The 27,295-nt window shown below is 54.8% G+C and overlaps 2 protein-coding genes across 3 annotated transcripts; one reads left to right on the top strand and one right to left on the bottom strand.

Moving 5' to 3' along the window:
- Positions 1-1,302: 1,302 nt before the first annotated feature.
- Positions 1,303-14,804, top strand: LOC135292162 (creatine kinase M-type). Its single transcript, XM_064406389.1, has 8 exons — positions 1,303-1,579; positions 3,545-3,744; positions 4,935-5,089; positions 9,070-9,202; positions 9,877-10,048; positions 11,481-11,604; positions 12,873-13,062; positions 14,542-14,804. The coding sequence occupies exons 2-8, from the start codon at positions 3,552-3,554 to the stop codon at positions 14,718-14,720; spliced, it is 1,146 nt and encodes a 381-aa protein (XP_064262459.1). The 5' UTR covers positions 1,303-1,579; positions 3,545-3,551; the 3' UTR covers positions 14,721-14,804.
- Positions 14,805-15,891: 1,087 nt separating this feature from the next.
- On the bottom strand, positions 15,892-26,778 carry LOC135292163 (BPTI/Kunitz domain-containing protein-like). Of its 2 annotated transcripts, XM_064406390.1 has the most exons (6): positions 26,622-26,778; positions 25,096-25,272; positions 23,593-23,631; positions 21,891-22,058; positions 20,356-20,397; positions 15,892-19,754 (listed from the first exon to the last, which is right to left on the bottom strand). In XM_064406390.1, exons 1-6 carry the CDS (start codon positions 26,719-26,721, stop codon positions 19,606-19,608), a joined length of 675 nt encoding a protein of 224 aa, XP_064262460.1. In that variant the 5' UTR covers positions 26,722-26,778; the 3' UTR covers positions 15,892-19,605. The 2 variants fall into 2 exon arrangements, with proteins under 2 accessions (XP_064262460.1, XP_064262461.1); XM_064406391.1 differs by lacking the exons at positions 25,096-25,272; positions 26,622-26,778 and adding an exon at positions 24,676-24,899.
- Positions 26,779-27,295: the final 517 nt, after the last annotated feature.

Below are 27,295 nucleotides of genomic sequence, written 5' to 3'. Positions count from 1 at the left end.
GTATTTATTGGGGGTGGTCCCGCTATTTATTAGGGGGTGGTCCCGGTATTTTGGGGGGGTCCCGCTATTTGGGGGGGGATCCCGGTTATAAAGAGCCCCCGGTATTTATTAGGGAGGTGGTCCCGCCATTTGGGGGGTGGTCCCGGTATTTGGGGGGGTTCCCGGTGCCCCGGGTGGGGTCCCGCTATTTGGGGGTGGTCCCGGTATTCTGGGGAGGGGGGTCTCGCTATTTGGGGGGGTCCCGGTTATTGAGGAGCTCCCGGTATTTATCTGCGGGGTGGTTCCTCTATTTTGGGGGGTGGTCCTGATATTTGGGGGGGGTCCCGGTTATTAAAGAGCTCCCGATATTTATTGGGGGTGGTCCCGCTATTTGGGGGGGTCCGGTATTTTGGGGGTGGGGGGGGTCTCGCTATTTGTGGGGGTCCCGCTTTTTGGGGGGGTCCCGGTTATTGAAGAGCTCCCGGTATTTATTGGGGGTGGTCCCGCTATTTTGGGGGGGGGTCCCACTATCTGGGGGGTGGTCCCGGTTATTGAAGAGCTCCCGGTATTTATTAGGGGGGGGTCCCGCTATTTCAAGGGTATTTGAGGGGTGGGCCCGCTATTTATATGGGGGGTGGTCCCGGTATTTGGGGGGGGTCCCGCTATTCTGGGGAGGGCGGTATTCTGGGGGGGGGTGGTCCCGTTTATTGAAGAGCTCCCGGTATTTATTAGGGGGGGTGGTCCCGCTATTTTGGGGGTGGTCTCGCTATTTTGGGGGTGGTCCCGCCATTTGGAGGGTGGTCCCGGTATTTTGGGGGGCGGTCCCGGTATTTGGGGGTGGTCCCGCTATTTGGGGGGGGTCCCGCTATTTTGGGGGCGGTCCCGCTATTTTGGGGGTGGTCCCGGTATTTTGGGGGTGGTCTCGGTATTCTGGGGGTGGTCCCGGTATTTTTGGGGGTGGTCCCGCTATTTTGGGGGCGGTCCCGGTATTTTGGGGGCGGTCCCGCTATTTTGGGGGGCGGTCCCGCTATTTTGGGGGTGGTCCCGGTATTCTGGGGGTGGTCCCGGTATTTTGGGGGGCGGTCCCGCTATTTTGGGGGTGGTCCCGGTATTCTGGGGGTGGTCCCGGTATTTTGGGGGCGGTCCCGCTATTTTGGGGGGGGTCCCGGTATTTTGGGGGCGGTCCCGCTATTTTGGGGGTGGTCCCGCTATTTTGGGGGGGGTCCCGGTATTTTGGGGGTGGTCCCGCTATTTTGGGGGTGGTCCCGGTATTCTGGGGGTGGTCCCGGTATTTTGGGGGCGGTCCCGCCCCCGCCCCGCGGTCCCGGGGGGCGGCAGGTGCCGCGTGCCCCCCCCGCCCCCCCCCCCCCCGGTGACACCGGACACGGGGGGCGGCTCCGGGGGTCCCCGAGGGTCTCGCGCGGGCCGGGGGCGGCCCCGCCAGGGCCCGGCCCCGCCCGGTTCGGGGTCCCCCCGGAGCCCCCCGGGGCTGGGGGGGGTCCCGGGGGGGATAAAAGCGCCCCTGGGGGGTCCCGGTCCCACCGCTCCCCCCGCGCCCGGTACCGGCCCGACCCCGACCCGGCCCCGCTGAGAGACCCAGGTAAGGCCGGGGGGGCACCGGGACCCCCCCCGGGACCACCGGGACCCCCCCCGGGACCACCGGGACCACCGGGAGACCCCCGGGACCGCCCCCGGGAGACCACCGGGACCCCCCCCCGGGAGCACCGGGACCACCGGGAGACCGCCGGGACCACCGGGACCCTCCCCGGGGGCACCGGGACCCCCCCCGGGAGACCCCCGAGACCCTCCCGGGACCCCCGGGATCCCCCCGGGACCCCCATCGGGACCATTGGAACCCCCCCGGGACCACCGAGACCCCCCCGGGACCCCCCGGAGACCCCAGTCGGGACCGGGACCCTCAGGAAGGGTCGGGACGCCCCCGGTGTCACCGGGACCGGGATTCGGGATCGGGACCGGGACGGGGACAGGGACAGGGACTCGACGCCCCCTCGGTGCCACGGGGACCGGCACCGGGATTCGGGACCGGGACCGGGACCGGGACAGGGACAGGGACCTCCCGTCGGTGTCACCGGGACCGGGATTTGGGTCCGGGATCTGGGACCGGCACCGGGACCGGGTCAGGGACCGGGACCGGGTCAGGGACCCCCCGTCGGTGTCACCGGGACTGGGACCGGGATTCGAGACCGGGACCGGGACCGGCACCCGCTCCCCCCTTCGGTGTCACCGGGACCGGCACCGGGATTTGGGTCCGAGATCCGGGACCGGGACAGGGTCAGGGACAGGGACCTGATCCCCCCTCGGTGTCGCCGGCACCGGGATCCGGGTCCGGCACCGGGATTTGGGTCCGAGATTCGGAACCGGGACCGAGCCCCTCCCTCCTCGGTGCCACCGGGACCGGGATTTGGGTCCGATATTCGGAACCGGGACCGGGACAGGGACCTGACCCCGCCTCGGTGTCACCGGGACCGGGATTCGGAACCGGGACCGGGCCCCGCCCCCCCCGGTGTCACCAGGACCCCCCCCAAACCCCCCGGTCCCGCCCCTCCCCCCTGGGCTATAAATAGCCCCGGCCCGAACAAGGAGCGGAGCGGGGCGGCCACGCCCCCCTGGGGGATACGCCCACTAGGACACGCCCCCTCCCAGCAGGACACGCCCACCAGGACACGCCCCACAGCCCCCCCCGTGTCCCCTGTGTCCCCTCCGGTGGCACGTGTCGCGGTGTCCCCGGTGTCACCTGGCTGTCCCCTGTGCCACCTGTCACCTGGCTGTCCCCGTGTCCCCATGTCCCCATGTCCCACCTGTCACCTGGCTGTCCCCGTGTCCCCATGTCCCCATGTCCCACCTGTCACCTGGCTGTCCCCGTGTCCCCGTGTCCCCATGTCCCACCTGTCACCTGGCTGTCCCCGTGTCCCCATGTCCCTCCTGTCACCTGGCTGTCCCCATGTCCTTCATGTCCCTCCTGCCACCTGGCGGTCCCCGGTGTCACCTGGCTGTCCCTGCAGTGTCACCTGGCTGTCCCCGTGTCCCCGTGTCCCCATGTCCCACCTGTCACCTGGCTGTCCCCGTGTCCCCACAGTGCCATCATGTCCCCATGTCCTCTATGTCCTCCGTGTCCCACACATCACCTGGCTGTCCCCACACCCCCCCGTGTCCTTCCTGTCACCTGGCTGTCCCCGTGTCCCCCGTGTCCTTCATGTCCCTCCTGTCACCTGGCTGTCCCTGGTGTCACCTGGCTGTCCCCTCCTGTGGCACGTGTCGCTGTGTCCCCGGTGTCACCTGGCTGTCCCCGTGTCCTCCATGTCCTCCACATCACCTGGCTGTCCCCACAGTGTCCCCACGGTGTCCCCGTGTCCCCGCAGTGCCACCATGCCGTTCAGCAACACCCACAACAAGCACAAGCAGAAGTTCTCAGCCCAGGAGGAGTCCCTGACCTGTCCCCGTGTCCCCGTGTCCCCATTCCCATGGTGTCCATGGTATCTCTATGGTGTCCATGGTGTCACCATGGCTGTCCCCATGTCCCCAAGGTGTCCCCGTGTCCCCGCAGTGCCACCATGCCGTTCAGCAACACCCACAACAAGTACAAGCAGAAGTTCTCGGCCGAGGAGGAGTTCCCGGACCTGTCCAAGCACAACAACCACATGGCCAAGGTGCTGACCCCCGCCCTGTACCAGAAGCTGCGCGACAAGGAGACCCCCAGCGGCTTCACCCTCGACGACGTCATCCAGACCGGCGTGGACAACCCCGGTGCGTCCTCGCGGGGGTCCCCAGACCACCCCGGGGGTCCCCAGACCACCCCAGGGGTGCCCAACCCACCCCGGGGGTCCCCAGACCACCACGGGGGTCCCCAGACCACTCAAGGGGTCCCCAACTCATCCATGGGGTCTCCAGCCCACCCCAGGGGTCCCCAACACACCCAAGGGGTCCCCAAATGGTCCATGGGGTCCTCAACCCATCCATGGGTTCTCCAACTCATCCATGGGGTCCCCAGCCAACCCTGGGTGTCCTCAGTCCACCCCAGGGGTCCCCAACCCACCCAAGGGGTCCCCAAATGGTCCATGGGGTCCTCAACCCATCCATGGGGTCTCCAGCCCATCCATGGGGTCCCTGAGCTGTACATGGGGCCAGAGACCCGTCCCCAAGTCCCAGTAGCCCCATCCCAATCCCATACCCAGTCCCAGTCCCATACTGGTCCCAGTAGCCAATCCCAGTGCCATACTGGTCCAAGTGACTCTGTGGTGTCCCCGGTGTCCCCCGGTGTCCCCGGTGTCCCCAGGCCACCCGTTCATCATGACCGTGGGCTGAGTGGCCGGTGACGAGGAGTCCCAGTAACCCATCTCCATCCCATACTGGTCCCAGTAACCCATCCCAGTGCCATACTGGTCCCAGTGCCCCATCCTAGTCCCATACTGGTCCCAGTGCCCCATCCCAGTGCCATACTGGTCCCAGTGACTCTGTGGTGTCCCTGGTGACCCCTGGTGACCCCGGTGTCCCCAGGCCACCCGTTCATCATGACCATGGACCCATGTCCCAATCCCATAGCCAATCCCAATCCCATACTGGTCCCAGTGCCATACTGGTCCCAGTGACCCGGGGTGTCCCCGGTGTCCCCAGGCCACCCGTTCATCATGACCGTGGACCCATGTCCCAATCCCATAGGCAATCCCAGTCCCATACTGGTCCCAGTGCCCATCCCAGTCCCATACTGGTCCCAGTGACTCTGTGATGTCCCTGGTGACCCTGTGGTGTCCCCCGGTGTCCCCAGGCCACCCGTTCATCATGACCGTGGGCTGCGTGGCCGGTGACGAGGAGTCCCAGTAACCAATCCCCATCCCATACTGGTCCCAGTGCCCCATCCCAGTCCCATACTGGTCCCAGTGCCCCATCCCAGTCCCATACTGGTCCCAGTGACCCTGTGGTGTCCCCGGTGTCCCCAGGCCACCCGTTCATCATGACCGTGGGCTGCGTGGCCGGTGACGAGGAGTCCTACGAGGTCTTCAAGGAGCTCTTCGACCCCGTGATCCAGGACCGGCACGGCGGCTACAAACCCACCGACAAGCACCGCACCGACCTCAACCACGAGAACCTCAAGGTGGGGGTCCCCCAATTGGGGAGGGGTCCCCGAAATTGGGGAGGGGTCCCCGAAATGTGGGAGGGGTCCCTGAAATGTGGGAGAGTCCCCAGGGGTCTCAGCAGGACCACCATGGGGTGACAGGGACACTGTGGGGTGACACCACAAACCCACCGACAAGCACCGCACCAACCTCAACCACGAGAACCTCAAGGTGGGGGTCCCCCAATTGGGGAGGGGTCCCCGAAATGTGGGAGGGGTCCCCGAAATGGGGAGGGGTCCCCGAAATGTGGGAGGGGTCCCTGAAATCTTGAGGATTCTCCAGGGGTCTCAGGAGGGCAGGGAAGGGGTGACAGGGACACCGTGGGGTGACACCACAAACCCACCGACAAGCACCGCACCGACCTCAACCATGAGAACCTCAAGGTGGGGGTCCCCAAAATGGGGAGGGGTCCCCGAAATGTGGGAGGGGTCCCCGAAATCTGGGAGGGGTCCCTAAAGGTCTCAGGAAGGCAGGGAAGGGGTGACAGGGACACCAGGGAAGGGGTGACAGGGCCACCATGGGGTGACAGGGACACCGTGGGGTCATACCACAAAGCAACCAAAAAGCACCGACCTCAACCACGAGAACCTCAAGGTGGGCTCCCCCAATTTGGGAGGGGTCCCCAAATTCTGGGAGGGGACCCCAAAATTTGGGAAGGGTCCTCAGGGGTCTCAGGAAGGCGGGGAAGGGGTGACAGGTACACTGTGGGGTGACAGGGACACCATGGGGTGACACCACCGACAAGCACCGCACCGACCTCAACCACGAGAACCTCAAGGTGGGGGGGAACCCAAATTGGGGAGGGGTCCCCAAATTTGGGAGGGGTCTCCAAAATTTGGGAGGAGTCCCTAAAATTTGGGAGGGGTCCCTAAAGGTCTCAGGAAGGCAGGGAAGGGGTGACAGGGACGCCGTGGGGTGACACCACAGAGCCACCAACAAAAAGTGACCTCAACCAGGAGAAGCTCAAGGTGGGGGGACCCCAAAATTTGGAGGGGTCCCCGAAATTTGGGAGGGGTCCCTAAAATTTGGGAGGGGTCCCCAAAATCACGGGGGGTCCCCAGGGGTCTCAGGAGGGCAGGGAAGGGGTGACGGGGCCACCATGGGGTGACACCACAGAGCCACCTCAGGAGGGTTTGGGAGGATTTTGGGGAGAATATTTTGGGGAATTTTGGGGGTTTTTTGGGGTATTTTGAGTGGAATTTTGGGGATATTTTAGTGGAAATTTTTTGGGATTCTTTGGGGTGAATTTGGGGTTTTTCGGGGTGTCCCTGACCCGTTTTCGGGGCGCAGGGCGGGGAGGACCTGGACCCCAAGTACGAGCTGAGCAGCGCGGGGGTCTCAGATTGAGGGATATTTTTGGGTTTTTTTGGCATATTTTGAGCAGGAATTTTAGAGACATTTTTAGGATTTTTTTGGGGTGAATTTTGGGTGTTTCGGGGTGTCCCTGACCCGTTTTCGGGGCGCAGGGCGGGGAGGACCTGGACCCCAAGCACGAGCTGAGCAGCGCGGGGGTCTCAGAGCAGGGGATATTTTGGGGTGATATTTTGGGTATATTTGGGTTATTTTGAGCAGGAATTTTAGGACATTTTTAGGACTTTTTTGGGGTGAATTTGGGGTTTTTCGGGGTGTCCCTGACCCGTTTTCGGGGCGCAGGGCGGGGAGGACCTGGACCCCAAGTACGAGCTGAGCAGCGCGGGGGTCTCAGAGCAGGGGATTTTGGGGTGATATTTTGGGTATATTTGGGTTATTTTTAACACAGTTTTTGTGCTATTTTTGGGGTGAATTTTGGGTTTTTCGGGGTGTCCCTGACCGGTTTTTGGGGCGCAGGGCGGGGAGGACCTGGACCCCAAGTACGTGCTGAGCAGTGGAGCTGTGTCCGAGGGGGAAATTCTGGATATATTTGGTTTATTTTGAGCGGAATTTTTTTTATATTTTTGGGATATTTCTGGGGTGACTTTGGGGTTTTTCGGGGTGTCCCTAACCCAGTTTTCGAGGCGCAGGGCGGGGAGGACCTGGACCCCAAGTACGTGCTGAGCAGTGGAGCTGTGTCAGAGGGGGAAATTTTGGATATATTTGGTTTATTTTGAGCAGGAATTTTGGGACATTTTTAGGACTTTTTTGGGGTGAATTTTGTGATTTTCGGGGTGTCCCTGACCCGTTTTCGGGGCGCAGGGCGGGGAGGACCTGGACCCCAAGTACGAGCTGAGCAGTGGAGCTGTGTCAGAGGGGGAGATTTTGGGGTGATATTTTGTGTATATTTGGGTTATTTTGAGCAGGAATTTTAGGACATTTTTAGGACTTTTTTGGGGTGAATTTTGGGTTTTTCGGGGTGTCCCTGACCCGTTTTTGGGGCACAGGGCGGGGAGGACCTGGACCCCAAGTACGTGCTGAGCAGCGCGGGGGTCTCAGAGCAGGGGATTTTGGGGTGATATTTTGGGTATATTTGGGTCATTTTTAACACAGTTTTTGTGCTATTTTTGGGGTGAATTTTGGGTTTTTCGGGGTGTCCCTGACCGGTTTTTGGGGCGCAGGGCGGGGAGGACCTGGACCCCAAGTACGTGCTGAGCAGTGGAGCTGTGTCCGAGGGGGAAATTCTGGATATATTTGGTTTATTTTGAGCGGAATTTTTTTGATATTTTTGGGATATTTCTGGGGTGACTTTGGGGTTTTTCGGGGTGTCCCTAACCCAGTTTTCGAGGCGCAGGGCGGGGAGGACCTGGACCCCAAGTACGAGCTGAGCAGTGGAGCTGTGTCAGAGGGGGGGATTTTGGGGTGATATTTTGTGTATATTTGGGTTATTTTGAGCAGGAATTTTAGGACATTTTTAGGACTTTTTTGGGGTGACTTTGGGGTTTTTCGGGGTGTCCCTGACCCGTTTTCGGGGCGCAGGGCGGGGAGGACCTGGACCCCAAGCACGAGCTGAGCAGCGCGTGGGTCTCAGAGCAGGGGATTTTGGGGTGATATTTTGGGTATATTTGGGTTATTTTTAACACAGTTTTTGTGCTATTTTTGGGGTGAATTTTGGGTTTTTCGGGGTGTCCCTGACCGGTTTTTGGGGCGCAGGGCGGGGAGGACCTGGACCCCAAGTACGTGCTGAGCAGTGGAGCTGTGTCCGAGGGGGAAATTCTGGATATATTTGGTTTATTTTGAGCGGAATTTTTTTTATATTTTTGGGATATTTCTGGGGTGACTTTGGGGTTTTTCGGGGTGTCCCTAACCCCGTTTTCGGGGCGCAGGGCGGGGAGGACCTGGACCCCAAGCACGAGCTGAGCAGTGGAGCTGTGTCAGAGGGGGGGATTTTGGGGTGATATTTTGATGTATTTTGAGCAGAATTTTTGGGACAATTTTGGGATTTTTTTGGGGTGACTTTGGGGTTTTTCGGGGTGTCCCTGACCCATTTTCGGGGCGCAGGGCGGGGAGGACCTGGACCCCAAGTACGAGCTGAGCAGCGTGGGGGTCTCAGATTGAGGGATATTTTGGGGTTTTTTTGGCATATTTTGAGCAGGAATTTTAGAGACATTTTTAGGATTTTTTTGGGGTGAATTTTGGGTGTTTCGGGGTGTCCCTGACCCGTTTTCGGGGCGCAGGGCGGGGAGGAGCTGGACCCCAAGCACGAGCTGAGCAGCGCGGGGGTCTCAGAGCAGGGGATTTTGGGGTGATATTTTGGGTATATTTGGGTCATTTTTAACACAGTTTTTGTGCTATTTTTGGGGATATTTCTGGGGTGAATTTTGTGATTTTCGAGGTGTCCCTGACCCGTTTTCGGGGCGCAGGGCGGGGAGGACCTGGACCCCAAGCACGAGCTGAGCAGTGGAGCTGTGTCCGAGGGGGAGATTTTGGGGTGATATTTTGTGTATATTTGGGTTATTTTGAGCAGGAATTTTAGGACATTTTTAGGACTTTTTTGGGGTGAATTTTGTGATTTTCGGGGTGTCCCTGACCCGTTTTCGGGGCGCAGGGCGGGGAGGACCTGGACCCCAAGTACGTGCTGAGCAGCCGCGTGCGCACCGGCCGCAGCATCAAGGGCTACTCGCTGCCGCCCCACTGCAGCCGCGGCGAGCGCCGCGCCATCGAGAAGCTGTCAGTCACAGGTGGGGGCGGGGCCTAGGGGGCGGGGCCTGCAGGGGCGTGGTCCGGGTGGGCGTGGCCTGAGAGGGTGGGGTTCTGTGGTTGAGGTTGGATTGGGCGTGGTCAGGGAATGGTTGAGGGAATTTGGGTGTGGTTGTAGGGGGTGTGGTCACAATGTGGGTGTGGCTGGTGTGGGCGTGGTGATCTGGGTGTGGTCAGTGTGGGCGTGGCCTAAGAGGGCGGGGCTTGCAAGGTGGGGTGGTTTTGGGGTAGATTTGGGACAAATGGGCACATCCAATGAGGGTTGGGCGTGGCCTGGGCGTGTCCAGGATTAATTTGGAATGAATTTGGGGTTAATTTGGGATGGATTTGGATGGATTTGGGATGGATCTGGGATCGATTTGCAATTAATTTGGATGGATTTGGGACAAATGGGCACATCCAATCGGGGTTGGGCGTGGCCTGGGCGTGTCCAGGATGGATTTGGGATGGATTTGGGGTGGATTTGGGGTGAATTTGGGATGGATTTGGATGGATTTGGGATGGATCTGGGATCGATTTGCATTAATTTGGATGGATTTGGGACAGATGGGCATATTCAATCGGGGTTGGGCGTGGTCTGGGCGTGTCCTGTCTGGGCTGGGCGTGGTCTGGGCGTGTCCTGGGCGTGCCCAGGCGCTGACCACGCCCCCGGCAGCCCTGAACAGCCTGGACGGGGAGTTCAAGGGCAAGTACTACCCGCTGAAGGCCATGACGGAGCAGGAGCAGCAGCAGCTCATCGACGACCACTTCCTGTTCGACAAGCCCGTGTCGCCGCTGCTGCTGGCCTCGGGCATGGCCCGCGACTGGCCCGACGCCCGCGGCATCTGGTGGGCACCCGGGGGCAGTTAGAGACACCTGGGGGCAGTTAGAGACACCCGGGGGCAGTTAGAGACACCCGGGGGCACCTGGGGGCAGTTAGAGACACCTGGGGGCAGTTAGAGACACCTGGGGGGCACCCGGGGGCAGTTAGAGACACCTGGGGGCAGTTAGAGACACCCGGGGGCAGTTAGAGACACCTGGGGGCAGTTAGAGACACCTGGGGGGCACCCGGGGGCAGTTAGAGACACCCGGGGGCAGTTAGAGTCACCCGGGGGCAGTTAGAGACACCTGGGGGCAGTTAGAGACACCTGGGGGGCACCCGGGGGCACCTGGGGGCAGTTAGAGACACCTGGGGGCAGTTAGAGACACCTGGGGGCAGTTAGAGATACCCGGGGGCAGTTAGAGACACCTGGGGGCAGTTAGAGACACCTGGGGGCAGTTAGGGACACCCGGGGGGCACCCGGGGGCAGTTAGAGACACCCGGGGGCAGTTAGAGACACCTGGGGGGCACCCGGGGGCACCCGGGGGCAGTTAGAGACACCTGGGGGCAGTTAGAGACACCTGGGGGGCACCCGGGGGCACCCGGGGGCAGTTAGAGACACCCGGGGGCAGTTAGAGACACCTGGGGGGCACCCGGGGGCACCCGGGGGCAGTTAGAGACACCTGGGACATGCCTGGGGGGTTCCTGGCGGCACCTGGAGGTGTCTGGGGGACATTTGGGGAGACCTTGTGACACCTGGGGCCACCTGGTGGGGACATTGTGACACCTGGGAGGTTCTTGGGGGCACCTGGACACCTGGGGACAACTAGGGACACCTGGGGGCACCTGGGGGCAGTTTGGGGCACCCTCCCGGTGTCCCCCCCCCGTGTCCCCAATGTCCCCTGGGTGTTCCTGATGTCTGTGATGTCCCCTGATGTCCCCCCATTCTGGGGGTCTCCCCTTTTGGGGGATCTCTGGGGGGTCCCTGGGCCACACTGAGCTGTCCCCCCGGTGTCCCCTGGGTGTCCCCAATGTCCCCAATGTCCCCTGGGTGTCCCCGATGTCTGTGATGTCCCTGATGTCCCCAGTGTCCCCTGATGTCCCCCCACTCCGGGGGTCTCCCCTTTTGGGGGATGCCTGGGGGTCCTGGGGCCACGCTGAGCTGTCCCCCCCGGTGTCCCCCCGGTGTCCTCAATGTCCCCTGGGTGTCCCCTGGGTGTCCCCAGTGTGCCCTGGGTGTCCCCAATGTCTGTGATGTCCCCAATGTCCCCAATGTCCCCTGGGTGTCCCCGATGTCTGTGATGTCCCCTGATGTCCCCCCACTCCGGGGGTCTCCCCTTTTGGGGGATGCCTGGGGGTCCCGGGGCCACGCTGAGCTGTCCCCCCCGGTGTCCCCCCGGTGTCCCCGATGTCTGTGATGTCCCCAATGTCCCCTGGGTGTCCCCTGGGTGTCCCCGCAGGCACAACGACAACAAGACGTTCCTGGTGTGGGTGAACGAGGAGGATCACCTGCGCGTCATCTCCATGGAGAAGGGAGGCAACATGAAGGAGGTGTTCCGGCGCTTCTGCGTCGGCCTCAAGAAGGTCAGGGGGGACTTGGGGACACCTGGGGACACTTGGGGACATTGGGGACACCTGGGGACACCTGGGGACATTGGGGACACAGAGGGTTTGGGGACACTTGGGGACACTGGGGACACGGAGGGTTTGGGGTCACATTTCCATGAAGAAGGGAGGGAACATGAAGGAGGGGTTCCGGCGCTTCTGCGTCGGCCTCAAGAAGGTCAGGGGGGACTTGGGGGACACCTGGGGACACTTGGGGACACTGGGGACACTGGGGGACATTGTTGGGGGGACATTGGGGACATTGGGGACATTGGGGACACCTGGGGACATTGGGGACACAGAGGGTTTGGGGACACTTGGGGACACTTGGGGACACTGGGGACACTGGGGACACGGAGGGTTTGGGGTCACATCTCCATGGAGAAGAGCGGCAACATGAAGGAGGTGTTCCGGCGCTTCTGCGTCGGCCTCAAGAAGGTCAGGGGGGACTTGGGACACTGGGGACACTGGGGACACCTGGGGACACCTGGGGACATTGGGGACACTGAGGGTTTGGGGACATTTGTGGATGGAGGAGTTTAGGGGTCACATCTCCATGGAGAAGGGGGACAGTGGGTTGGTCTCAAGAAGATCAGAAGGGTCTTGAGGTGTCCTAAGGGTCTTGGGGACACTTGGGGGCACTTGGGGACACCTGGGGCCAGGTGGCACTTTGAGAACAGGAACTTTTGGGGACAGGTGACACTTTGGGAACAAGAAGAACTTTTGGGGGACAGAAAGAACTTCGAGGACAGGTGTCACTTTGGGGACATTGAGGGGATCTGGACACAGGGAGAACTTTGGGGACAGGTGTGGCTTTGGGGACAGGTGACATCTGGGGACAGGTGACACTTTGGGAACAAGGAAAACTTTGGGGACAAGGAGAGCTTTGGGGACAGGTGACATTTGGGAACAAGGAGAGCTTTTGGGGATAGAGAGAACTTTGGGAACAGGTGACATTTGGGAACAGGTGACACTTTGGGGACAGGTGACATCTGGGGGACAGGTGGCACATTGGGGACAGGTGACACCTGGGGACAGGTGACATTTGGGCACAGGTGGCACTTTGGGGACACCAAGGTGACATTTGGAGTGCCACCAACAACTCTGAGCACCCCAGGTGTGCCCTGGGCATTCCCTGGGCATTCCCCAGGTGTGTCCAGGTGTGCCCCAGGTGTCCCCCGGGTGTGCCCCAGGTGTCTCCTGGGTGTCCCCCGTGTCCCCAACGCGTGTCCCCCGGCTGTCCCCAGATCGAGGAGATCTTCAAGAAGGCGGGGCACCCCTTCATGTGGACGGAGCACCTGGGCTACATCCTCACCTGCCCGTCCAACCTGGGCACGGGGCTGCGCGGCGGCGTGCACGTGCGCCTGCAGCACCTCAGCCAGCACCCCAAGTTCGAGGAGATCCTCAAGCGCCTGCGCCTGCAGAAGCGCGGCACAGGTGGGAGCCCCAAAAATCACCTGGAATGGGTGGGGAGACCCCAAAATTCACCTGGATGGGGACGGGGACACCCCAAAATTCACCTGGTGGGATGGTGACAGCCCCAAAGTCACCTGAGCCAGCGCCCCAAGTTCGAGGAGATCCTCAAGCGCCTGCGCCTGCAGAAGCGCGGCACAGGTGGGAGCCCCAGAATTCACCTGGGCGGGAATTCCATCCCAAAACTCACCTGAGGGGTGAAATTCCATCCCAAAATTCACCTGGGGTGGGCGAGGAGATCCCCAAAGTCACCTGGTGGGGAGAATTGCATCCTCAAGTTCACCTGAGGGGGAGAATTCCATCCCAAAATTCATCTGGGTGGGGAATTCCATCTCAAAATTCACCTGGGAGGAGAATGACACCCCAAAATTCACCTGGGTGGAGAAATTCCACCCCAAAATTCACCTGGGGAGGTGAAATTCCATCCCAAAATTCACCTGGGGTGGGAAATAGGGACAGCCCCAAAGTCACCTGAGCCAGCGCCCCAAGTTCGAGGAGATCCTCAAGCGCCTGCGCCCTGCAGAAGCGCAGCACAGGTGGGAGCCCCAAAATTCACCTGGGAGTGGGCAGGGACACCCCAAAATTCACCTGGAGGGGGAGAATGACACCCCCAAAATTCACCTGGGGTGGGCAGGGACAGCCCAAAGTCACCTGGGGGAGAATTCCATCCTCAAGTTCACCTGGGTGGAGAAATTCCACCCCAAAATTCACCTGGGGGGAGAATGACACCCCCAAAATTCACCTGGGGAGGTGGGACACCCCCAAATTCACCTGGAGGGGACAGTGATAGCCCCAAAATTCACCTGGGGGGGAGAATGACACCCCCAAATCAGCCCAGGAAAGGGACCCTGTGAGGGACCTGATGGTCCAGGAATGGTCAGGAGTGGTCAGCGCTGTCCTGGCTGTCCGTGGCTCACTGATTCCCCCCCGCCCTGTCCATCTGTCTGTCCGTCTGTCCAGGCGGGGTGGACACAGCCATGGTGGGGCCATTGAGCACTGGGGATGGACAGGGGATGGTCAGGGTGTGCTCAGGAGTGGTCAGCACTGTCCTGGCTGTCCGTGGCTGTCCGTGTCTCACTGATTCCCCCCTTTTGTCCATCCATCTGTCCGTCTGTCCGTCCAGGCGGGGTGGACACAGCCATGGTGGGGCCATTGAGCACTGGGGATGGACAGGGGATGGTCAGGGTGTGCTCTCAGGAGTGGTCAGCACTGTCCTGGCTGTCCGTGGCTCACTGATCCCCCCCCTCTGTCCGTCCATCTGTCCATCTGTCCAGGCGGGGTGGACACGGCGGCGGTGGGCGCCGTGGAACCATCGGACACTGGATGGACAGGGGATGGTCAGGGGTGGACAGGGGATGGTCAGGGGGTGCTCAGGAGTGGTCAGCGCTGTCCTGGCTGTCCGTGGCTCACTGATCCCCCCCTTCTGTCCGTCCGTCCGTGCAGGCGGGGTGGACACGGCGGCGGTGGGCGCCGTGTTTGACATCTCCAACGCCGACCGCCTGGGCTTCTCGGAGGTGGAGCAGGTGCAGATGGTGGTGGACGGCGTCAAGCTCATGGTGGAGATGGAGAAGAAGCTGGAGCAGAAGCAGCCCATCGACGACATGATCCCGGCCCAGAAATAGGGGAGGGGGCGGCCGGGGACCCCCCCGAGCCCCCCAGCAGGGGAGGGGGCGAGCGGGGACCCCCCAAAAAAAACCCCCCCCAGAGCGGCCCCAATAAACGCTGCTGGTCCCGGCTGGGCTCGGTGTTTCAATTTGGGGAGGTGGGCGACGCCAATTTGGGGGTCTCAGCAAAGTCAGAGGGACCCTCGCACTCTCTTCTCACCCGTGGGGACCCCCAAAAATCTCCTCTGAGACCCCTCCCCACCCCCGGGGAGCCCCCCAAGCCCCCCCAGAGCGGCCCCAATAAACGCTGCTGGTCCCGGCTGGGCTTGGGTGTTTTAATTCGGGGAGGGGGCGACGCGAAATCTGGGGGTCTCAGGGGACACCTCGCACTCTCTTCTCACCCGTGGGGACCCCAAAGTCTCCCCCGACCCCCGGGGACCCCCCCAAGCCCCCCCCGAGCCCCCCCCAGTAAACGCTGCTGGTCCCGGCTGGGCTCGGTGCTTCAATTTGGGGAGGGGGGCGACGCCACTTTGGGGTCCCAGCAATTTCACAGCGACCCCCGCATCCCCCAGGGGTCCCTCTGGTCCTCCTGGGGACCCCAAAATCTCCCCCGACCCCCTGGGACCCCCCAGAACGCCCCCAATAAACGACCCCAATATGGTCGGGGGTTCCAATTTGGGGAGGGGGCGTCGCCAATTTGACCACCCAAAAAAACCCAATTTTTCCCCTCAAAAATCCCTTTTTTCCCCCCAAATCCCAAACCAAATTTTCCACCACAAAACTTTCTTCTCCCCGCCCAAAAAAATCCCATTTTCCCCCCCAAAAAATCCAAATTTTCCCCTAAAAAAATCCCCATTTTCCCCCTTCCCAAATCCCTTTTTTCCCCAAAAAATTCCAAATTTTTTCCCCAAAATTCCCATTTTTCTCCCAGAAAATCCCTTTTCCCCCCAAATCCCATTTTCTCCCTCCCAAACCCCATTTCCCCCCCAAAAAATCCCATTTTTTCCCCCAAAAAACTACATTTTTCCCCAAAACCCCTCAATTTTCCTCCTCCCAAATTCCCATTTTTCCCCCCAAATTCCTTTTCCCCCCCCAAAATTCCCATTTTTTCCCAAACTTCCCATTTTTTCCCCACCCAGGGAAGGCACTCAGGGTTTTGGGGTTTTTTTTTGGGGGGGTTGCTCAGGAATTTGGGGTTTTTGATTTTCCCTTTATTCCAACAAATCCCTGGAATGTAAAAAAACCCTTCCCAAAAACCCAAAATCGCCTCGATTGCACCCAAAAATCACAAATCCCCCCCGAAACCCAAAATCACATAAACAGGGGGGTGGGGACCCCAAAAAGCCAAAAAAAATCCCCAAAACAAAAAAAAAATCCCAAAAAATCCTCCAAAAAACTAAAAAAAAAAACTAAAAAAATCTACAACAAACTCAAAAAAAACCCAAAAAATCACCCCAAGCCCCCCCCCAAAAAACCCAAAAAACCACAAGAACTAAAAAAAATCCTAAACAAAACAACAAAAAAACCCAAACAAAAAAAAATTAAAAAGCCCAAAAAAACCCCTAAAAGTTAAAAAAAAAATCAAAAATCCAGGTGGGAAAAAGGAGGAGACGCCCCAAATTTTTAGGATTTTTTGGGGGGGTTTCTTTGGGTTTTCTAATTTTATTTTTGGATTTTTTATAATTTTCTGGATTTTTTTTTTTACTTTTTTATGGGTTTTTTTAGGGTTTTTCCCCCACCCACCCTCCCCAAAATTCCATTTATTCCCTACAAAAATCACTAAAAATCAGAGCGTGGATCATTGCCAGGAGCGGCTCAGGAAGGGGATTTTGGGGGACGGTTTTGGGGGATTTTTGGGTAATTTTTGGGTTTTTTTTTGGGTAGTTTTTTTGATATTTTTAGAGGATTTTTTAAATCATTTTTCAGGGATTTTGAGGGGGTTTTTTTGTGATTTTTGGTGGATTTTTTGTGGATTTTTAAAGGATTTTTAAGGATTTCTTCCCCACCCACCCTTCCCCAAAATTCCATTTTTTCCCTACAAAAATCACTAAAAATCAGAGCGCGGATCATTGCCAGGAGCGGCTCAGGGAGGGGATTTTGGGTCTGGTTTTGGGGGATTTTTGGGTATTTTGGGGTTTTTTTGAGTGTTTCTGAGGTATTTTTTGGGTATTTTGGAGGGGATTTTTTTGGTTTTTTTTCATTATATTTGGGGATTTTTTTTTTTAATTTTTTGGATTTTTTTAGGGTTGTTTTCCCCACCCACCCTTCCCCAAAATTCCATTTTTCCCTACAAAAATCACTAAAAATCAGTTGTCAGGAGCGGATCAGGGAGGGGATTTTGGGACCATTTTTGGGTAATTTTTGGGTAATTTTTTTGGTATTTTTTTTATATTTTAAGGGGATTTTTTTTTATTTTTCAGGGATTTTTTAAATGGATTTTTTGTTGATTTTTTCAGGATTTTTTCCCCACCCACCCTTCCCCAAAATTCCATTTATTCCCTACAAAAATCACTAAAAATCAGAGCGTGGATCATTGCCAGGAGCGGCTCAGGAAGGGGATTTTGGGGACGGTTTTGGGGGATTTTTGGGTAATTTTTGGGTTTTTTTTGGGTAGTTTTTTTGATATTTTTAGAGGATTTTTTAAATCATTTTTCAGGGATTTTGAGGGGTTTTTTTTGTGATTTTTGGTGGATTTTTTGTGGATTTTTAAAGGATTTTTAAGGATTTCTTCCCCACCCACCCTTCCCCAAAATTCCATTTATTCCCTACAAAAATCACTAAAATCAGAGCGCGGATCATTGCCAGGAGCGGCTCAGGAGGGGATTTTGGGTCTGGTTTTGGGGGATTTTTGGGTAATTTTTGGGGTTTTTTTGAGTGTTTCTGAGGTATTTTTTGGGTATTTTGGAGGGGATTTTTTTGGTTTTTTTTCATTATATTTGGGGATTTTTTTTTTTAAATTTTTTGGATTTTTTTAGGGTTGTTTCCCCCACCCACCCTTCCCCAAAATTCCATTTTTTTCCCTACAAAAATCACTAAAAATCAGTTGTCAGAAGCGGATCAGGGAGGGGATTTTGGGACCATTTTTGGGTAATTTTTGGGTAATTTTTTTGGTATTTTTTTTATATTTTAAGGGGATTTTTTTTTATTTTTCAGGGATTTTTTAAATGGATTTTTTGTTGATTTTTTCAGGATTTTTTCCCCACCCACCCTTCCCCAAAATTCCATTTATTCCCTACAAAAATCACTAAAAATCAGAGCGTGGATCATTGCCAGGAGCGGCTCAGGAAGGGGATTTTGGGGACGGTTTTGGGGGATTTTTGGGTAATTTTTGGGTTTTTTTTGGGTAGTTTTTTTGATATTTTTAGAGGATTTTTTAAATCATTTTTCAGGGATTTTGAGGGGTTTTTTTTGTGATTTTTGGTGGATTTTTTGTGGATTTTTAAAGGATTTTTAAGGATTTCTTCCCCACCCACCCTTCCCCAAAATTCCATTTATTCCCTACAAAAATCACTAAAAATCAGAGCGCGGATCATTGCCAGGAGCGGCTCAGGAGGGGATTTTGGGTCTGGTTTTGGGGGATTTTTGGGTAATTTTTGGGGTTTTTTTGAGTGTTTCTGAGGTATTTTTTGGGTATTTTGGAGGGGATTTTTTTGGTTTTTTTTCATTATATTTGGGGATTTTTTTTTTTAAATTTTTTGGATTTTTTTTAGGGTTGTTTCCCCCACCCACCCTTCCCCAAAATTCCATTTTTTTCCCTACAAAAATCACTAAAAATCAGTTGTCAGAAGCGGATCAGGGAGGGGATTTTGGGACCATTTTTGGGTAATTTTTGGGTAATTTTTTTGGTATTTCTTTATATTTTAAGGGGATTTTTTTTTTATTTTCAGGGATTTTTTAAATGGATTTTTTGTTGATTTTTTCAGGATTTTTTTCCCCCACCCACCCTTCCCCAAAATTCCATTTATTCCCTACAAAAATCACTAAAAATCAGAGCGCGGATCATTGCCAGGAGCGGCTCAGGGAGGGGATTCTGGGGGCCGGTTTTGGGGGATTTTTTGGGTATTTTTTAGGGGTTTTTTTTTTATATTTTTAGGGATTTTTTTTATTTTTCAGGGGATTTTTGGGGATATTTTTTGTGGATTTTTTGTGGATTTTTAAAGGATTTTTTAGGGTTCTTTCCCCACCCACCCTTCCCCAAAATTCCATTTATTCCCTACAAAAATCACTAAAAATCAGTTGTCAGGGAGGGGATTTTGGGGCCGGTTTTGGGTAATTTTTGGGGTTATTTTTGGGGTTATTTTTGGGATGTTTTTGGGGTATTTTTGGGGTGTTTTTGGGGTTATTTTTGGGGTGTTTTTGGGGTATTTTTGGGATGTTTTTGGGATGTTTTTGGGGTATTTTTGGGATTATTTTTGGGGTGTTTTTGGGATGTTTTTGGGGTGTTTTTGGGGTTATTTTTGGGGTGTTTTTGGGGTTATTTTTGGGGTGTTTTTGGGGTTATTTTTGGGGTGTTTTTGGGGTGTTTTTGGGGTGTTTTTGGGATTATTTTTGGGATTATTTTTGGGGTGTTTTTGGGTTATTTTTGGGGTATTTTTGGGGTGTTTTTGGGGTTATTTTTGGGATGTTTTTGGGGTATTTTTGGGGTGTTTTTGGGATTATTTTTGGGGTGTTTTTGGGGTGTTTTTGGGGTTATTTTTGGGGTGTTTTTGGGGTGTTTTTGGGGTTATTTTTGGGGTGTTTTTGGGGTGTTTTTGGGGTGTTTTTTGTGTGTTTTTGGGGTTATTTTTGGGGTGTTTTTGGGATGTTTTTGGGGTATTTTTTGGGTTATTTTTGGGGTGTTTTTGGGGTTATTTTTGGGTATTTTTGGGGTGTTTTTGGGGTGAATCCGGGCGTTTTCGGGCCCTCAGGCGGGGTAGGGCTCCTTCATCAGGCACTCGCGGTCGTCGCCGGCGGCTCCCGGCGCTCGCGGCGGCGCCCGGCAGCGCCCCCGGGCCAGGGCCAGCCCCGCGGCCAGCAGGGCCAGCAGGGCCAGCAGGGCCACCAGCGCCAGCCCTGGGGACACAGACGGGGTCAGGGACATTGGGGACATTGGGGACACCCAGACCCAGGGCCAGCAGGGGGACACAAACGGGGACATTGGGGACATTGGGGACATTGGGGACATTGGGGGGATTGGGGACATTGGGGGGATTGGGGACACTGGGGACATCGGGGACATCGGGGACGTTGGGGACACCTGGGGACATTGGGGACACTGGGGACATTTGGGACACTGGGGGTATCGGGGACACTGGGGACATTGGGGACACCGAGCCCCAGGGCCAGCAGGGCCACCAGCGCCAGCCCTGGGGACACAGACGGGGTCAGGGACACAAACGGGGACACTGGGGACATCGGGGACACTGGGGACATCGGGGACATCGGGGGTACTGGGGACACTGGGGACACTGGGGACATCGGGGGTACTGGGGACACTGGGGACATTGGGGACATCGGGGACACTGGGGACATTTGGGGACATTTGGGGACTTTGGGGAGGATTTGGGGACATTCAGGAGGGATTTGGGGGATTTGGGGACATTTGGGGGGGATTTGGGGACATTTGGGGACATTTGGGGACATTTGGGGACATTTGGGGACAGGCAGAGCTCACCTTTGGAGGAGAAGAATCTCCGGAATTCGCCACCAAAATCACCTGGGAGAGAAACGGGGACAGCTCGGGCTGGGGGATTCGGGGCAAATTCTGGGGATTTGGGGCAAATTTTGGGGATTCGGGGCAAATTTTGGGGAAAACTCTGGGGATTTTGGGGGAAATTTTGGGGAATTTTGGGGAATTTTGGGGAATTTTGGGGAATTTTGGGGAATTTTGGGGAAATTTGGGGAAATTTAGGGGAAAATTTGGGGCAAATTTTGGGGATTTTGGAACAAATTTGGGGGAATTTTTGGGGAAATTTTGGGGAAAATTTTTGGGGAAATTTTGGGGATTTTGGGGAAAATTTGGGGCAAATTTTGGGGCAAATTTTGGGGATTTTGGGCCAAATTTTGGGGGATTTTGGGCCAAATTTTGGGACAAATTTTGGGGATTTTGCGGCAAACTTTGGGGATTTGGGGGCAATTTTTGGGGGATTTTGGGGCAAATTTTGTGGAATTTTGGGGCAAATTTTAGGGGAATTTCCGTGCAAATCTGGGGAATTTTGGGGCAAATTATTAAAATTTCAATTTTTGGGGTGAACTTTTTAAATTACATCCGATTTTTCACGTCAATTATTTTGGGAATATTTAAAATTTCATGGCTGTTTTTTTTCTCAGATTTTTAAATCCCGTGATGATTTTGGGGGGAATTTTTTTTTAATTTCAGGCTGATTTTTTGAAGGAATAATTTGTAAATTTCAGCCTTAATTTTTGGGGAAAATTTTTTAAAAATTACATCAAATTTTCAGGTCAATTTCTTTGCGATTTTTCCTAAATTTCACGACTACTTTTCTTCTCAAATTTTAAAATCCCGTGACGATTTTTGCAGTGAATTTTTTAAATTACATCCAATTTTCACATGAATTCTTTTGAGAATATTTTAAATTTCACAGCTATTTTCTTCTCAGGTTTTAAAATCCGCTGACGATTTTTTGGGGTGAATTTTTAAAAATTACATCCAATTTTCCCGGCAATTTTTCTGGGAGGAAGTTTTAAATTCCATGGCTATTTTTTAATCTGATTTTTAAGACTCCCAGTTGATTTTTGGGGTGTTTTTTTCTAAATTACATCCAATTTTCATGGCAAACTTTTTGCAATTTTTCCTAAATCTCACGGCTATCTTTTTCCCAAATTTCAAAATCCCGTGATGATTTTTGGGATGAATTTTTAAAATTTACGTCCGATTTTTACATAAATTCTTTTGGGAATATTTTAAATTTCACGGCTATTTTCTTCTCAAATTTTAAAATCCCATTATGATTTTTGGGGTGATTTCTTTTAAATTACATCCAATTTTCACGTCAATTTTTTTGCAATTTTTCCTAAATCCCACGGCTATTTTTTTCCCAAATTTCAAAATCACGGGTGACGATTTTTTGGGGTGAATTTTTTCAAAACCACGTCCGATTTTCCCGGCGATTTTTCTGGGTGCCATTTTGCCAATTTCCGTGTCTATTTTTGGGCAGAACCGGGTTATTTTGGCCGTTTTTGGCTCACCCTGGGGCCGGCAGCGGCGCAGGCACTCGCGCTCGTCGCGGTGGTTGTTGGCGTTGCCGCGGCAGCCGCCGTAGGTGAATTCCCGGCACGATTTCTCCGCCGGGACGTAAAACCAGCGCGGGAACGCCGCCCGGCACGGGCCCGTCACCGGCGGCGCCGAGCACAGCTCTGCCACAGGAAACAAAATTCCCACTTGGAAACACCAAAATTCCCCTTTAAAACCCAAAATTCCCACTTGGAAATCCAAAATTCCCACTTGGAAATCCAAAATTCCCACTTGGAAACCCAAAATTACCACTGGGAAATCCAAAATTCCCACTTGGAAATCCAAAATTGCCACTTGGAAATCCAAAATTCCCCTTTAAAATTCAAAATTTCCACTGGGAAATCCAAAATTCCCACTTGGAAATCCAAAATTCCCCTTTAAAACCCAAAATTTCCACTTGGAAATCCAAAATTCCCCTTTAAAATTCAAAATTTCCACTTGGAAATCCAAAATTTCCACATCAAAACCCAAAATTCCCACTTAAATCTGCCCCATCACCAGCAGCACCGAGCACAGCTCTGCCAGAAAAAACAAAATTCCCACTTGGAAACCCAAAATTCCCACTTGGAAATCCAAAATTCCCACTTGGAAATCCAAAATTCCCCTTTAAAACCCAAAATTACCACGTCAAAACCCAAAAATCCCACTTGGAAATTCAAAATTACCACTTGGAATTCCAAAATTCCTCTTTAAAATCTAAAATTTCCCCTTTAAAATCCAAAATTACCACGTCAAAACCCAAAATTTCCACGTCAAAACCCAAATTTCCCCTTTAAAATACAAAATTTCCACATCAAAACCCAAAATTACCACGTCAAAATCCAAAATTACAACGTCAAAACCCAACATTCCCACTTGGAAATCCAAAATTTCCATGTCAAAACCCAAAATTCCCTTTAAAATCTAAAATCACCACTTGGAAATCCGAAATTCCCACTTGGAAATTCAAAATTACCCCCTGGAAATCCAAAATACCCCTTCGTAGATCTAAAATTTCCACTTGGAAACCCAAAACTCCTCTTTAAAATCTAAAATTCCCACTTGGAAATCCAAAATTTCCATGTCAAAATTCAAAATTTCCCTTTAAAATCTAAAATTTCCACTTGAAAATCCAAAATTCCCACGTCAAAACCCAAAATTCCCACTAGGAAATCCAAAATTCCCCTTTAAAATGTAAAAGTTCCACTTGGAAATCCAAAATTTCCATGTCGAAATCCAAATTTCCACGTCAAAACCAAAAATTCCCCTTTAAAATCCAAAAGTTCCACTTGGAAATCCAAAATTCCCCTTTAAAATCTAAAATTTCTACTTGGAAATTCAAAATTTCCCTTTAAAATCCAAAATTCCTCTTTAAAATGTAAAATTTCCACTTGGGAATTCAAGATTTCCAGGGAAATCTGGCTGAGATCCCTTCAAAATCCAAAATTTCCACATCAAAATCCAAAATTCCCCCTTGGAAATCCAAAATTCCCCCTTGGAAATTCAACACGTCCAGGGAAATTTGTGCCAAATTCCTTCAAAATTCAATTTTTCACTTCAATTCACAGCAAACCCCTTCAAAAATCAAAATTTCTGCTGAAATTTGAACCAAAACCCTTCAAAATTCCCAAATTTCTGCTGAAATTTGGACCAAATCCCCCCAAAATTCGGAGTTACCTGCCAAGGTGGAATTGGGGTCGACAGGGCTGGAGGGAGCTGAGGAAAAATGGGAAAAAATTGAGAAAAAATGGAAAAATGGGGGAAAATGGGAGAAAATAGAGGAAAATGGGAGAAAATTGAGAAAAAATGGAAAAATGGGGGAAAATGGGAGAAAAAATGGGGGGAAAAGCAGAAAAAATTAGAAGAAATGGGAAAAAATAGGGGGGGAAAATGGGGGGAAATGGGGGAAATAAGGGAAAAAATGGGGGAAAATGGAAAAAAAGGGGGGGAAATGGGAAAAAATGGGGAGAAAATGGGGGAAAATGGGAGAAAGAATGGGAAAAGTGGGGGGAAATGGGAAAAAAATTAAAAATGGGGGGAAATGGTAAAAAGGGGGGGGAAAAGAAAATAAATGGGAAAAATTGGGGGAAAGTGGGCGAGAAAATGGGGAAAGAATGGGAAAAAATGGGGAAAATAGGAAAAATGGGGAGAAAATGGGGGAAAAATGGGGGAAAAGGGGGGAAATGGGAAAAAGAGGGGGAAAAAGGAAAATAAATGGGAAAATTTGGGGAGAAAGTGGGGGGGAAATGGGGAAAGAATGGGAAAAAATGGGAAAATAGGAAAGAACTGGGGGGAAGTGGGGGGAAAAGAGGGGGAAAAATGGGGAAAAGTGGGAAAAAATTGGGGAAAAATCGGGAAAAAACAGGAAAAAAAAGGGGGGGGGATTGGAAAAATAAAGGGAAAAATGGGGAAAACGCGGGGGGGAAAAATGGGAAAAAACGGCACCAAACCGGGGGGGGGGTTGGGAAAAAATATTCCAGAATCCCGGCCCCGCCCCCTCCCGGTATTCCCCGGTATTCCCCGGTATTCCCCGGTATTCCCCGGTATTCCCCGGTATTCCCCGGCACTCCCGGTGCTCACCGGGGTCCCCGCAGCTCTCCCGGCACTCCCGCTCGCTGCCGAAGCTGTTCCCGGTATTTCCGGGTTCCCCCCGGTATTTCCCGTTATTCCCCGGTATTTCCCGTTATTCCCCGGTATTTCCGGGTTCCCCCCGGTATTTCCCGGTCCCTCCCGGTACTCCCGGTCCCTCCCGGTGCTCACCGGGGTCCCCGCAGCTCTCCCGGCACTCCCGCTCGCTGCCGAAGTTGTTCCCGGTATTTCCCGGTCCCTCCCGGTATTTCCCGTTATTCCCCGGTATTTCCCGGTTCCCCCCCGTTATTCCCCGGCATTTCCGGGTTCCCCCCGGTATTACCCGGTCCCTCCCGGTATTTCCCGTTATTCCCCGGTATTTCCGGGTTCCCCCTGGCATTCCCGGTTCCTCCCGGTATTTGCCGGTCCCTCCCGGTCCCTGGTTCCGCCCCGCAGCTCTCCCGGCACTCGCGCTCGCTGCCGAAGTTGTTCCCGGTATTCCCCGGTCCCTCCCGGTATTTCCCGTTATTCCCCGGTATTTCCGGGTTCCCCCCGTTATTCCCCGGTATTTCCGGGTTCCCCCCGGTATTTCCCGGCACTCCCGGTGCTCACCGGTGCCCGGCTCCGCCCCGCAGCTCTCCCGGCACTCCCGCTCGCTGCCGAAGTTGTTCCCGTTGCCGCCGCAGCCGCCGAACACGAAACTCTCGCAGCTCCCGGAGGAGGCGTTGAAAAACCAGCGCGGGATGGAGGCGCGGCAGCGGCCGGTGAGCGCCGGTAACCGGCACCGGGCTGCGGAAACACCCGTTATTGGCCCCAAAATCGGCCCCAAAATCCACCCCAAAACCAGCCCGAGACCCGTGAGCGCCGGTAACCGGCACCGGGCTGCGGAACGGACCCGTTATTGGCCCAAAAAACCCAAAATAAAACCAAAAATACACCCTGAGCGCCGGTAACCGGCACCGGGCTGCGGAAACACCCGTTATTGGCCCCAAAAACCCCAAAATTCACCCCAAAATACACCCTGAGCGCCGGTAACCGGCACCGGGCTGCGGAAACACCGGTTACCGACCCCAAAAAAACCAAAATTCACCCCAAAATACACCCTGAGCGCCGGTAACCGGCACCGGGCTGCGGAACGGACCCGTTATTGGCCCCAAAAAAACCCAAAATAAAACCTAAAATACACCCTGAGCGCCGGTAACGGGCACCGGGCTGCGGAAACACCCGTTATTGGCCCCAAAAAACACCAAAATTCACCCCAAAATACACCCTGAGCGCCGGTAACCGGCACCGGGCTGCGGAAACACCGGTTACCGACCCGAAAAAACCAAAATTCACCCCAAAAATCCCCCCAGCCCCGGTAACCGGCACCGGTTTGGGGTCGGGACCCGTTATTGACCCCAAAATCCTTCCCGGGACTCCCCAAAATTCGGGATCTCCCCAAAATTCGGGATCTCCCCCCCTCAAAATCCTCCCCGGGACCCCCCAAAACTCCCCCGGGACCCCCTAAAACTTCCCAGGACCCCCCAAATCCTCCCTGGGACCCCCCGAAATTCCCCCCACGAGCCCCCAAAACTCCACAGGACCCCAAAAATCCCACCCAGGACTCCCCAAATCCCCTCCAAGACCCCCTAAATTCCCCCCAAATCCCCTCAAGACTCCCCAAACCCCCCAGGACCCCCTCAAATCCCCCCCTAAATCCTGCTCAGGACCCCCCAGGACCCCCCCAAAATCCCCCCCCAGGACCCCCAAAATCCTCCTCAAATCCCCTCCAGGACCCCCAGAACTCCCCCAGGACCCCTAAAACTGCCCCAAATCCCCCCCAGGACCCCCCCAGGACCCCCCCAAACTCCCCCAAATTCTCCCCAGGACCCCCCAAATCCCCCTCAAGACCCCCCAAATCCCCCCAAATCCCCCAAACTCCCCCAAATTCCCCCCAGGACCCCCCAAACTCCCCCAAATCCCCCCCAGGACCCCCCAAATCCCCTCAAATCCCCCCAAATCCCCCCCAGGACCCCCCAAATCCCCTCAAATCCCCCCAAATCCCCCCAGGACCCCCCAAATCCCCTCTAAGACCCCCCAAATCCCCCCCAGGACCCCCCAAATCCCCTCCAAGACCCCCCCAATCCCCCCGGTACCGGCGAGGGCGGCGGGGCCGCTCGGGGGGTCGCGGGCGGAGCCCCCCGGGCCCCCCAGCAGCAGCAGCAGCAGCAGCGGGAGGAGCCGCCCCGCCGCCATCGCAGGTGAGCGCCGCTGACGTCACCCAGGTGCGCCCGCCGCGGCCACGCCCCCGCCGCGCGCCGGCCACGCCCACTCCGAAACGGAAAATAATGAGGGGGGAGGGAGAACGGCGGGGTTGGCCACGCCCACTGAGCGAGGCCACGCCCACTATTCGGCGCCTTGTGTGGTGTGGTGGTGAAGCCACGCCCCTTCATTTGCATGTGAGGCGGGAAATCGCGCCGCTGTTATGGGGGGGTTTGGGGGGGATTTGGGGGGGTCTTGAGGGGGGTTTTGAGGAGATTTGGGGGGGTTTGGGGGTCTGGGGGATTTTTTAGGGGGGTTTTGAGGAGGTTTTGGGGGAGTTTGGGGGGATTTTGGGGGGTTTGAGGAGATTTGGGGGGAGTTTTGGGGTCTGGGGGATTTTGGGGGGCTTTTTGGGGGGGTCTTGGGGGAGTTTTGGGGGGTTTGGGGGGATTTTGGGGGGTCATGAGGGGGGGGTTGGGGAAATTTTGGGGTCTGGGAGGTTCTGGGAAGTTTTCGGGGGACTTTTGTGGGGTTTGGGGGGGGGGTGGGGGGAGTTTTGGGGGTTTTT

This window comes from Passer domesticus, unplaced genomic scaffold (assembly GCF_036417665.1).
Source record: "Passer domesticus isolate bPasDom1 unplaced genomic scaffold, bPasDom1.hap1 HAP1_SCAFFOLD_223, whole genome shotgun sequence".
NCBI lineage: Eukaryota > Metazoa > Chordata > Aves > Passeriformes > Passeridae > Passer > Passer domesticus.
Note: the sequence above shows the minus strand (reverse complement) of the source record. Positions and strands in the feature narration are given on the sequence as shown.

Bases quoted from the DNA above. Each gene is read 5' to 3' on its own strand.
- LOC135292162 (XM_064406389.1), top strand. From the start codon at position 3,552: ATGCCGTTCAGCAACACCCACAACAAGTACAAGCAGAAGTTCTCGGCC. The intron at 3,745-4,934 runs GTGCGTCCTCGC...CGGTGTCCCCAG, and splicing joins GACCGGCGTGGACAACCCCG to GCCACCCGTTCATCATGACC. The intron at 11,605-12,872 runs GTCAGGGGGGAC...GGCTGTCCCCAG, and splicing joins TCTGCGTCGGCCTCAAGAAG to ATCGAGGAGATCTTCAAGAA.
- LOC135292163 (XM_064406390.1), bottom strand. From the start codon at position 26,721: ATGGCGGCGGGGCGGCTCCTCCCGCTGCTGCTGCTGCTGCTGCTGGGG. The intron at 23,632-25,095 runs GTGAGCACCGGG...ATTTTTCCTCAG, and splicing joins CGGGGCGGAGCCGGGCACCG to CTCCCTCCAGCCCTGTCGAC. The intron at 22,059-23,592 runs GTAACTCCGAAT...TTCCTGTGGCAG, and splicing joins CCCCAATTCCACCTTGGCAG to AGCTGTGCTCGGCGCCGCCG.